This window comes from Centropristis striata, chromosome 21 (assembly GCF_030273125.1).
Source record: "Centropristis striata isolate RG_2023a ecotype Rhode Island chromosome 21, C.striata_1.0, whole genome shotgun sequence".
NCBI classification, from domain to species: domain Eukaryota; kingdom Metazoa; phylum Chordata; class Actinopteri; order Perciformes; family Serranidae; genus Centropristis; species Centropristis striata.
Genome location: NC_081537.1, coordinates 4508838 through 4521824, shown reverse-complemented (window position 1 = coordinate 4521824; position 12987 = coordinate 4508838). Strand labels below are relative to the sequence as shown.

The 12987-nt window shown below is 36.7% G+C and overlaps 1 protein-coding gene across 1 annotated transcript in view; it reads left to right on the top strand.

The window, feature by feature from the left end:
- Positions 1–12987, top strand: part of LOC131959197 (dynein axonemal heavy chain 9-like) — a 252061-nt gene that overhangs the window by 30939 nt on the left and 208135 nt on the right. The window contains exons 16-24 of the mRNA XM_059324311.1: positions 255–390; positions 1599–1795; positions 2500–2762; positions 3845–4006; positions 4929–5151; positions 6202–6368; positions 9573–9716; positions 10575–10734; positions 11807–11962. Coding sequence (XP_059180294.1) covers positions 255–390; positions 1599–1795; positions 2500–2762; positions 3845–4006; positions 4929–5151; positions 6202–6368; positions 9573–9716; positions 10575–10734; positions 11807–11962 — 1608 coding nt within the window. The remainder of the gene's footprint in view (positions 1–254; positions 391–1598; positions 1796–2499; positions 2763–3844; positions 4007–4928; positions 5152–6201; positions 6369–9572; positions 9717–10574; positions 10735–11806; positions 11963–12987) is intronic.

Genomic DNA, 12987 nt, shown 5'->3' with positions numbered 1-12987 from the left:
TCTTTTTGGGTCATTTTGTGTCTTTTTTGTCTTTTGTCACAACTTCTTCACAACGTAAAAACGAAGCAGCATGGAGCCCTGCTGTCAGCCAACTAAGTGATGTTTATCGATGGTTTATAAACCAATTATTTACCAAATGATGGTTATTGTAAAATGTTAAGAGGATTTCCTTCCTTCCTTTGGTGTCCTGTTCTCATTTCATCACTCTGAGGTGATGGTTTGGTTTGAGTGTAAGGCTTTGTCTCATGTCTTAGAGCAACCTGGAGCTGTTCAGAGCCGAGCAGACCTCCGAGGAGTGGAACGCCTACGTCGAGTACGTTGACAACATGATCATCGACGGATTCTTCAACAGCATCGAGTGCTCTCTCAGGTTCTTCCTGGATAACACAGGTAACAAAACACAGAAAAATCATACAGAAAAGCACCGCACTTACCAAAAATTGGTGTTGGGACAATGAAGCTTTGTGAAGCATTTCCTTTATTTTTTTGACCCCACTAGATTTGAATGAGCTGTTGATATTACAGTTATATCAACAGCTAATTCAGCTAATTCCCGGCCTGAAGCAGCTGACAGCTGTGTGGTCGCAGCCTGTTCAGCCTCCAGCAGCAGAGTTTAGTGCTCTTGAACTAATGAAGTAACAACATCAACCACATGGTTAATTTTTCAATACCGACTTGCAGCACCACTTGATAAATATGACAAAATAAGTATTTCTGTTCTGGGTAGATCTCAGTCACTCTGTGCTGCACACTGCAAAGTATTTGTTTCTTACCAAGATAAAAAAAAAACTTAGATTTAGAAGCGTTAGAGCACTGGTTCCCTAGGAACCTAACCAACTTGAGGGACCCACATTTTTACCATTGTAAACTTTGGCGACCCCCCCATTGTCCATTGCTTCTATGAAGCCGAACTCAATGTGACTTTCGTGGTAGCCTCTCTTTTTCTTTTTGAAATATTCAGCATTTTCGTCTCCCTGACACTTCGCCATTTTTCCTTTATCGCTGTGTTTGTGTTGTTAGGTGAGGTTAGCGCTAGGTGAGGTTAGCGCTAGGTGAGGTTACCACTAGCTGAGGTTAGCGCTAGGTGAGGTTAGCGCTAGGTGAGGTTAGCGCTAGGTGAGGTTAGTGCTAGGTGAGGTTAGCGCTAGGTGAGGTTAGCGCTAGGTGAGGTTACCGCTCGGTGAGGTTACCGCTCGGTCAGGTTACCGCTCGGTGAAGTTACCGCTAGGTGAGGTTAAAGACCAAAAAGACACAAAATGACCACAAAAAAAGACACAAAATTACTAAAAAAAGACCATAAAAGACCATAAAAGACACAAAATGAGAAGACAGAATGACCAAAAAAAACCCACAGAGGACGCAAAATGACAAAAAAATGACAAAAAATTACCAAAAAAAAGACACAAAATAACTTACAAAGACACAAAAATACATGAAAGGGATTCAAAAATGCTCCATAGAGTTAATGTGCACATTTAGTGAATGTTTTGAATGAAACATGAGTCTTAAGTCACTTACTTTGATAAATCCAAGTGTTTTTCTGTTGTAGTGTTTCTGCTGCAGCTTTAACTGTTTACCTTTACCTCCTTTGTCTCCAGACCAGAGAGCTGCTGCAGCTCCTCTCTTCGAGGCTCAGCTGGACCTGAAGGTTCCTGACATGGTGTTTGATCCTCCTCTGGACTTCGGGGCAGGAGACAGTCTGTACGAGCTGGTGGAGAGCCTCATCAACGATGTGTTCAGGGTCTCCTCCCTGGTGCCTCGCCTCGCCCAGCAGAGCCCCTTCCCCCACTACCAGGTAGAGACACTCATCAGCCTCAGCTTTAACAACCTCACTGTCTAAACCAGGGGGCTCAAACTCACGGCCCGTGGGCCAATTCTGGCCCTTTTGACGATATTTTGTGGCCCTCACCTTGATATTAAAGTTTAATGTGGGTTTTATATGAATGGCACTTTACCGTGTTGTGTGTGGAAGGTCCCTTTAATTACTTTTTTTGTAATTTTGTATCTTTTTTTTGTAATTTTGTGTCTTTTTTTTGTAATTTTGTGTCTTTTTTAAAATAATTTTGTGTCTTTTTTAAATAATGTGTCTCTTTAAAAATCATTTTGTGTCTTTTTTTGGTAATTTTGTGTCTTTTTTAGTAAGTTTGTGTCTTTTTTTGGTAATTTTGTGTATTTTTTTGGTAATTTCGTGTCTTTTTTTAAATAATTTTGTGTCTATCTTTTAATAATTTTTAGTCTTTTTTGGTCATTTAGTTTCTTTTTTAAGTAATTTAGTTTTTTTCAGTCATTTTGTGCCTTTTTTTTTTAATTTTGTGTCTTTTTGGTAATTATGTGTATTTTTTGTTCATTTTGTGTCTTTTTTGTGTCATTTTGTGTCTTTTTAAAATAATTTTGTGTCTTTTTTTGGTCATTTTGATACTGCCTCCAGCGGCCCCCAGGTAATCTGAGTTTGAGACCCCTGGTCTAAATGTTAGAAAACTAACCAAAATGTCCCCTCAGGCTGACATGGAGGACATGGCCGATCTGGCAGAAATGCGTCTTCTCCTCATGGATCGTGTGCAGGGTGTCATGGCAACATGCTGCGAGTTTCTCAACTCTCTGGAGCGCTACAGCTACCTGTATGTGGACGACAGGAAGGAGTTCCTCCGTCAGTTCCTTCTTTACGGCCACGCGGTCGCAAGCCAGGAGACGGAGGTTTATACTGATGAAAGCCTCTCAGAGAGTCCACCGACACTGGAGAACTTCAGAGAACAGGTGGACGGGTGGGTATCAGTCAAAAGGAATTATGGCTGCACGATTATGGCCAAAATGATAATCATGATTATTTGGATCAATATTGTAATCACGATTATTAATCACAATTATTAATCATGTTAGGGAAAACATCTGTATTTTTATTGCTCTACTTTTAAACAAACAATAGGAACAGTTTTTAGTGTCCGGTGCTTGTTGTAAACAAACAGAGATCGCTAAGTGAACACCTCCTGCAGCAGCAGCCTAACACACTGTACTGCTACAGAGCTAACTGTTAGCCTGTTAGCACATACACACTGTACTGCTACAGAGCTAACTGTTAGCCAGTTAGCACATACACACTGTACTGCTACAGAGCTAATTGTTAGCCTGTTAGCACATACACACTGTACTGCTACAGAGCTAATTGTTAGCCTGTTAGCACATACACACTGTACTGCTACAGAGCTAACTGTTAGCCTGTTAGCACATACACACTGTACTACTACAGAGCTAACTGTTAGCCTGTTAGCAATTTGCAGACAGGACGCTAAGGGGTTAACATCCCCTCCGGCTCTGCAGCTGGGAGAGACTGCTGCAGGAGGAATGTGCCACTTCGACTCCTTCTTACTCTTCTTTTTTTAATAATATTTATTGTCTTTTTTTTCAGAATTCTGTGTCTTTTTTTGGTAATTTTGTGTCTTTTTGTTTCCAAAAGTCTCTAATAACACCAGAAAAAGTTGTTGGATTTGTATTTGCTGTATTTTCACTTAACAGCAGTTTATTTGAACGTTTTGTTTGTTAAAAATGTCTTGTTCAGCGCTTAATGAGCGGCTCGTTAAGAAGAGTAAGAACGAGTCTCCAAAAGTCTCCAATAACACCAGGAAAAGTCGCAGTCGCTTTATGAAAAATAGTTGCTAAGGGGGTCTGAAAAGTGGCCAAATATAGCAAGAGAGTTGCTAAGTTGCCAACACTGCTTCGCCGGCTTTTACAAATGGCGTTTAAAATTGGATTATTTGTGCAGCCCTAGCATGAGTGTGTCGTTCGTTTGGATTAATCCTGAAACACTAGAGTTCGGTTGCGCTTCCACTGATATGACGAATATTTCCAGGTATGAGAAGATCTACGAGGAGGTGCAGGCTCTGGAGCCGGTGCATGTGTTCCACGGGTGGATGAGGGTGGATGGCAGCAGCATGAAGAGCGGCTTGCTTAACGTCATTAAGAAGTGGAGCTTCATGTTCAAACAGCATCTCATCGATCATGTGACCAACAGGTGAAGTACAGTTTAATACACTCAAGGGTTTTGATTCTACAGCCTCATTTGGTCTGGTATGACCAGTAGCTGATTGTGGCCAAAGTTCGCAAACGTTAGATGGATTTATGCCCGTTGTTTCTAAATGTTGCACATGCATAGTCAAATTCAACCTGGTCTCACAGGAATCTGTGGAATAGCCACGGATTCGCTTAACTCAAAATCCGTGGAATAGCCACGGAATCACTCAAATTTCCGTGAAACTGACACGGATTTCGCTACAATGCAAGTTAATGACAGTCATATCCCGTGGCTATTCCATGGATATTTTTTCCTATTGGTTTGTTCCAAGTCACGTGACTTTCAAGGTTCCAGCGGTCAGAACAAAAAACATGGCGGACAGTTCTCTCATTTTTAGTGAAAAAAAATAATGTTTTGACTTAGTTTCTGCATAAAAATGGATTTTGATCACATTTCTAGCGAGAAATATATGTTTTATTTTCTAAATATTCACTCAGTGAATGTACATAATCACTTTGTATGTTGGAATAGCCACGGGATATGACTGTCATTAACTTGCATTGTAGCGAAATCCGTGGCTATTTCATGGATTCCTGTGATACCAGGTTCATCAAATTATATGTTTTCACAGGCTAACACATAACTGATCTTTATTGTACCAATTTACAAATCGCTAGTGTTGGGACAACGGAGCTTCGTGAAGCATTTTCTTTATTTACGGAGCCCAAGAGATGGCGCTCTTTGTCCAACAAAGGGCTGAAAACACACTCAATCACCATTGATGAAGCCTTTTTTTAAAGCCAAGACCGCCATCTAGTGGGGTCAAAAAATAAAGGAAATGCTTCATGAGGCTTCATGGTCCCATCACTACAATAGCACTTTAATGTGCGACCCTGAGATGACCCCTGTGTTTTCTCCTCAGTCTGTCAGATCTGGAGGAGTTCATCAGTGTGGCTGCCTGTGGCCTCAATCAGCAGGTGGAGGAGGGGGACTACGGGGGCCTGGTGGGGGTCCTGGGTCACCTGCTGGCTGTTAAAGAGAGACAGAACAGTACCGACGCCATGTTTGAGCCCCTACAGAAGACCATCGCTCTGCTGAAGGTCTATGAGCAGGAGCTGCCTGACATGGTCTACAAACAGCTGGAGGTGAGGACAGATGTTCAGTTACTTGGTCGTCATTTAATGAGCACCACTTCTTATTCTCATCACCTCTTATGATGCCACGACGTAGAAACAAAGCAGCATCCAGCTCTGCTGTCAGCTGAACTCTAAAGTTCTGTCTTGTTTCTGTGTTTATTGTAATTTTTTGTTTGTTTTTGTGTGTTTTTTTGTATTGTTTGTGTGGATTTTGTTTTTTCATGCATGTTTTTTTGTATTTTTTGTGTGTGTTTTGTGTTTATCTTTGTGTTTTTATCCATGTTTTTTGTCATTTTTTGTGTTATATGTATTTTTTGTGTTTTGTTTGTTTTTTGTCATTTTTTTTTGTATTTTTGTGTGTGTTGTGTGTTTGTTTTTGTGTTTTTATCCATGTTTTTTGTAATTTTTTGTGTTTTTTGTGTTTGTTTTTGTGTTTTTATCCGTGTTTTTTTGTGTTTTGTGTTTGTTTTTGTGTTTTTATCCATTTTTTTGTAATTTTTTGTGTTTGTTTTTGTGTTTGTTTTTGTGTTTTTATCCGTGTTTTTTGTGTTTTGTGTTTGTTATTGTGTTTTTATCCATGTTTTTTGTCATTTTTTGTGTTTTTTGTCATTTTGTGTATTTTTTTGTGTTTTTATGTGTATTTTTTTTGTTCTTTTGTGTCTTTGTGTGCATTTTTTGTATTTTTTTTGTTCTTTTGTGTGTTTTTGTGTGTTATTTCTGTCCAAAATGTTGATCAAGTAAGTCAAAATGAAAAAAAAAAAATAGTAACCATGTCAAATAGGTGATGTTTTGCTGAAAAAACAATTCCAACATGGCATGGTAAACATTTTTTAAGACTCCAGAGGGTTAACCAGCACATATTCCTCCCTGTGTTCCTTTGAGCGAAGACAGAAGCCATTCCTCTTTTCTTTTCTCTCTGTCTTCCAGTTGCTTATCTCTGTTTTGTGCTCCTCCTCCTGGTAATTCATCACCAGTCACCCCTGCACTCCTTGCCTTTTATCTCCTCCTCTTTATCTCCCTCCTCTCTGTTTATCTGTTTATCTATCTGTCTATCTGCAGGAGTTGCCAGAAAAATGGAACAACGTGAAAAAGCAGGCTGTGTTAGTCAAACAACAAGTGGCGCCTCTGCAGGCCATCGAGGTGGCGAGTCTGCGGCGAAAGTGTGCTTCGTTCGACGTGGAGCAGCACACGTTCAGGGAACACTTCCGCAGCAACGGGCCCTTCAGGTAGAGGACACGTTGGCTCCTACCGTCTGTTTGGGAATGCTTAACAGCAGCATGATTCAGTTATGAAGCAGCAGTATATAAAGACTTAATCAATGGTTTACTAAATACTATAGTTTTTATACTATTTTGTGTCTTTTTTTGTAATTTTCTGTATTTTTTGGTCATTTTGTGTCTTTTTTTTGTAATTTTGTGTCTTTTTTTAGTCATTTTCTGTCTTTTTTGGGTCATTTTGTGTGTTTTTTTGTAATTTTGTGTCTTTTTTTGGTCATTTTGTGTCTTTTTTAAGTAATTTTGTGTCTTTTTTGGTCATTTTGTGTCTTTTTTAAGTAATTTTGTGTCTTTTTTTGGTCATTTTGTGTCTTTTTTAAGTAATTTTGTGTCTTTTTTTGGTCATTTTGAGTCTTTTTTAAGTAATTTTGTGTCTTTTTTGGTCATTTTGTGTCTTTTTTAAGTAATTTTGTGTCTTTTTTTAGTCATTTTGTGTCATTTCTTTGGTCATTTTTTGTCTTTTTTGGTCATTTTGTGTCTTTTTTGGTTATTTTTTTGTCTTTTTTAAGTAATTTTGTGTCTTTTTTAAGTAATTTAGGGTTTTTTTCTGTCATTTTGTGTCTTTTTTTGGTCATTTTGTGTCTTTTTTTGGTCATTTTGATACTGCCTCCAGCGGCCCCCAGGTAATTTGAGTTTGAGACCCCTGCTCTACAGAAAGAGTTATAGTATATATTTATACACTGTATATTTTAGAAATTAAACATTGTTAATGACTTAAAAGTGTCCTTATATCTACTGACTACTACACTGCAAAAAAGGTGCGTCTAAAAACAAGATAAAAACAGTAAATCTGAGGGAAATGATCTTGCTGCATGGACAGATAATTTACCTTGACAAGATTTCTTAAATTAAGATTGTTAAATCTAGAAATAAGCATGTTGAACGCTTAAAATAAGAAATTAACTCTTAAAACAAGATAAATTATCTAACACTTCTAAATCTAAAGGGTTTTTTTTAACTTGGTAAGGAACAACTAATAAATTTCTAACATATACAGTGTATAAATATATATTATAACTCTTTCTGTAGAGCAGGGGTCTCAAACTCAAATTACCTGAAGGCAGTATCAAAATGACCAAAAAAAGACACAAAATTACTAAAAAAAGACACAAAATGACCAAAAAAGACACAAAATTACAAAAAGACAAAATGACTGAAAAAACACAAAATTACTTTAAAAAGACAAAAAATTACCAAAAAATACACAGAATTACCAAAAAAAGACACAAAATGATTTAAAAAAGACACAAAATTACAAAAAAGACACAAAATTACAAAAAAGACGAAGAATTACCAAAAAAAGACACAAAATTATTAAAAAACAAGACACAAAACGACTAAAATGACTGAAAAAAAAACGAAATTACTTAAAAAAGACACAAAATTACAAAAAAGACATAAAATGACAAAAAAAATACACAGAATTACCAAAAAAGACACAAAATTATTAGAAAAAACACACAAAATGACCCAAAAACACACAAAATGACAGAAAAAAAACCTTAAAAAAGAAACAAAATTACCAAAAAAGACACAAAAAAGTCATTAAAGGGACCTTCCACACACAACACGGTAAAGTGCCATTCATATGTAACTCACATTAAACTTTCATATCAAGGTGGGGGCCACAAAATATCATCACGAGGGCCACAATTGGCCTGCGGGCCACAAGTTTGAGACCCCTGCTGTCGAGCACTCTGTAACTGATTATGCAGTGTTAAGAGCTATATTCATAATTAATGGACGTACCTTTGAAAGGATAAGAACGTCCTTGCTGTCTTCTCACCTGATAACAGACAAGTGTTATCTGGAGGCTCACACATCCGACAAGGCTAATTGAATCTTAACATAAGGATAATTAATTCATAGGTGGAGATGCTTCGTCATAATGTCTAATTGTCAGATTAGTTATGTGTGTAATTGGTCTCTTAATAACCTGGTGATTATTTTCCCATTAATGCCATGGAAGTCATTGTTAATTGTCAGAGTGCAGTTAGAGACTCCAGTCTGGTTCTGATGCAGCCAAGTCAGGCTTGGCAAGCTGCAGCCCTCATTACCTCAACACTTCCTGCTTTATACTCAGCTGCTGGAAATGGGTGATTCTCATCAAGCCAGTCTAAGTTCTGTCTGTGAAGATTATAAGGACATACTTTATTAAACTAAATATATTTCACTTTTATATGAATGAACAATATAGCCAAAATGAGGCACAATTCATTGTTTTGTGTTAAAATAATATTTTCTATATTCTTATACATATTTTTGATTCACAATTTTATTACTTTAATGCATCCAGATAAAAATGTCATGGTTTCCTCACACTTATAATAAATATTTATAATATATATATATATGTATATATATATATATATATATATATATATATATATATATATATATATATATATATATATACTAATACATATATATGAAACCTTTCATTGTTTTGTTTTTTAATTTAAGAATGTGTTACAGTTATGAATTTAGCTCACAGTGTCTGTAAAAATGTCAGAAAATACCTTAAAAAGATTGAATAAATTGTATTTTTTATTTTTATTTTTTTTCTCTTATTTTTCTCCTCTCTCCTGTAATTATCATTATTAGTATTATTGTTAGGCATGCATGCTCTTTTTTTATTTTTTTTTATTTAAAAAAAAAAAATATATATATAAACAACAACAAAATATATATATATATATATATATATATATATATATATATATATATATTTAATCATTATTCTATTTACATTTTAGTAGTACCGCTTTCTCTGCCTAATAATGATACATAATATTTATTATTATTATTTAATATATGGATATTATTATTATCACACACACACACACACACACACACACATATACACAGGGGTACCATTATTGTCGTTGTTTAATATTCACACCCTGTCTGTCCATATCGCTGTATTGTATTATTGCACAATTTAAAAAAAAAATTAAAAAAAAAGATCATAAATTCATATGAAACAGTGACTTTAGATTGTATATGTTATAAAGGGTCAAAGAAAATATGTATTCACTGCTCTTGGATTATTGCTATGAGCTGCACCATGTTCATGAGAATCACCCAAATGTGTGTGTGTGTGTGTGTGTGTGTGTGTGTGTGTGTCTGCCTGTGTGTGATCATGCATCGGTCCAGGTTTGACAGTGAGAGCCCCTACCAGATGTTGGACTCGTTCCAGGGCCAGATCCTGGAGCGGGAGGCCGTCATGGCGTCCCTGGTGGAGTCCGCCAGCCTGTTCGAGGTCACCGTCTCCGAGTACAAACAGCTCCGACAATGCAGGTAAAATACCACCAGCCTGCTGCCAGAATCACAATATAGTGAGTGGCTTTTTTTTTAGTCATTTTGTGTCTTTTTTTTGTCATTTTGTGTCTTTTTTTGGTCATTTTGTGTTGTTTTTTTTGGTGATGATTACAAAGTTCTGGAAAAGTCCCATGTTGCATTGCGGCACTCCCACATGTATTCTCATTTTGTGTCTTTTTGTTTCTTTTTGTAGTCATTTTGTGTCTTTTTCTAGTCATTTTGTGTCTTTTTGTGTCTTTTTTGGTCATTTTGTGTCTTTTGTTAGTCCTTTTGTTAGTCATTTTGTGTCTTTTTTTAGTCATTTTGTGTCTTTTTTTAGTCATTTTGTGTCTTTTTTTGGTCATTTTGTGTCTTTTTTTTAATTCATTTTGTCTTTTTTGGTCATTTTGTGTCTTTTTTTTAGTAATTTTGTGTCTTTTCTTAGTCATTTTGTATCTTTTTGGTCATTTTGTGTCTTTTTTTAGTCATTTTATGTCTTTTTTGGTCATTTTGTGTCTTTTTGGTCATTTTGTATCTTTTTTGTAGCCATTTTGTGTCTTTTTTTTAGTCATTATGTGTCTTTATTTTAGTCATTTTGTGTCTTCTTTTTAGTCATTTTGTGTCTTTTTTTGTCATTTTGTGTCTTTTTTTAAGTCATTTTGTATCTTTTTTTAGTCATTTTGTGTCAATGCAGGTAAAAGCCCAAAGCTGGAAGCAGAAAATACCACCAGCCTGCTGCCAAAATCCGAATCTAATGAGCCGTTATGGCTGAGATGCTCTTTTACATTCACAGTCAGTGTGTGAGAGTTCCAGTTTTCATGCCAGTGTAACTCACTTTGTCCACTCTGCTCCCTGGAGGCGTGAGGTGGGCCTGCTGAAGGAGCTGTGGGACATGATCACCATGGTGGAGTCCAGCATGGCGGCCTGGAGGAGGACTCCCTGGACGGAGATCCACGTGGAGGACATGGAGCTGGAGTGCAAACGCTTCTCTAAAGATATACGAGGGCTGGATAAAGAGGTGAGGAGGGCAGCATGGGTCAGGACATTTCTAAATCTCTCTTTGACATCCAATATCATTCATAAAATAAATATAATTAGAGGAAAGTAGTTGCCAGCAAACAGGTTGATTATTTAACCCATTTAGGTCTAAAACGCCTGTAAAAAAATGCCTGTAAAACCTCTGGGTGATTTTAAAATAACCCCCTAAAACCTGAAGTTTTTCTGTAAATTCAACAGAAGTGTCAACTCTTCCTACTAAATAATAGATTTTTCAGCCTCTGTAGCAGATAGAAATGAAATTCAAAAAGTATTTGACAGCTTATAGCTGTTATATCTGAGCTCCCTCCGCTATAGTCGTCTTCCACCATGATTTAAGTTCTGGAAAAGTCCCATGATGCATTGTGACACTCCTTGGCGACCCCAAGTCTTTTTTAAGTCATTATGAGTCTTTTTTGGTAATTTTGTGTCTTTTTTTTGTCATTTTGTGTCTTTTTTGGTCATTTTGTTTCTTTTTTTGGTCATTTTGTGTCTTTTTTTGGTCCTTTTGTCTTTTTTTTGTGATGATTACAAAGTTTTGGAAAAGTCCCATGTTGCATTGCGACACTGTTCTCATTTTGTGTCTTTTTGTGTCATTTTGATTCTTTTTTGGTCATTTTGTGTCTTTTTAGTCATTTTGTGTCTTTTTTTTGTCATTTTGTGTCTTTTTTTAAAGTCATTTTGTGTCTTTTTTTGGTCATTTTGTGTCCTTTTTTTGGTGATGATTTCAAAGTTCTGGAAAATGCTTATTTCTAGATTTAATAATCTTAATTTAAGAAATCTTGTCAAGGTAAATTATCTGTCCATGTAGCAAGATAATTTCCCTCAGATTTAGTGTTTTATCTTGTTTTAGACACACCTTTTTTGCAGTGTAGTAGTATTGTAGGAAGACAAGAACAGGAAGACGAGGCTTGTCAGGTACAGCAACAGTAAAGACGCATCAATTGTGTGTAAATACATGAAGGTCAACTTCAGTGGAAGTAAATAAAGCCTGAGCTTTATCTACTTCTCTTTCAGCAGCTCTTGTATTGATTGCTGGTCTCTGTGTGTGACAGGTGAGAGCCTGGGAGGCCTTCTCCGGTCTGGACGGCCGGGTGAAGAACCTCCTGACGTCCCTGCGGGCCGTGGCGGAGCTGCAGAACCCCGCCATACGAGCACGCCACTGGCACCAGCTGATGGCTGCTACTGGAGTCCACTTCACCATGACCCAGGTTTACACTTTATTCTACGGATTAGCAATAACAATGCAATGCAGACACTGTGTCTGCATTGAGCCTCAGGATCTGGTTAGTGTGAAGCAGCTCCTTCTGTTAGCCGGGGAAGCTAACAAAGCTTTAGCAGCGACAAATCACAGCTATTAAATTGCATTTCTTTGATAGTTTTTTATTGCAATTATTATCAAAAAATTATTGCAATTTAGAGACATTAACTCTATGGAGTCTTGGGCTATTTTGTCCATTTTCGAATCCTTTTTATGTCTTTTCGTGTCTTTTTTGGTCATTTTGTGTCTGTTGTTGTGTCTTTTTTAGTTATTTTGTGTCTTTTTTTCATAATTTTGTGTCTTTTTTTAGTCATGTTATGTCTTTTTAGTCATGTTGTGTCTTGTTTAGTCAGTTAATTTCCCTAAAAATCCTAAGAAGGTCTCCAGGTCTTCATAGTGCTGATGTTAGATACTGCCACCTGCAGGCAGCAAGAGGTACTGCTGTAGTCAATTTCGTTGCCTGCAGAAGCACTCAGTTTTCTTGCTTGTAGGTGACGCCATTATAAACTGAATGTGCTGCAACCACGGTTCCAAAAAAGTTATCAAACACGTAAATTAAACGAGGCGATCTTTTGATAATCCTCTGTGACATATTCCGTTTAAAAATTGCACAAAGTTAATGTATTAATGTTGAAACTAAAACTCACATCATATATCAGGGGTGGTCAACCTGTGGCTCCAGAGCCTCATGTGGCTCTTTAGGCCGCCTGCAGGGGCTCCCCGTGGCTGAGACAAAAACATTATATATATATTTTTACATTAAAATGTTCATTTATCAATGGTGTAGACCAAAAGCTATTTGTATTCCTCAATTGTAAAATTGTATAGCCTTTCTACAGCATATTAAAAAAGTTTTGACATTTAAGTCAACTAAAATGTTCTTCATAACTTATGAAAGTCTCCGGCCCGGTGCCTTAACCTTTAAGTTTTGCCAACTTTGAGTTTAGTTTTGAGTTCCCTGATATAGGCTAGTTT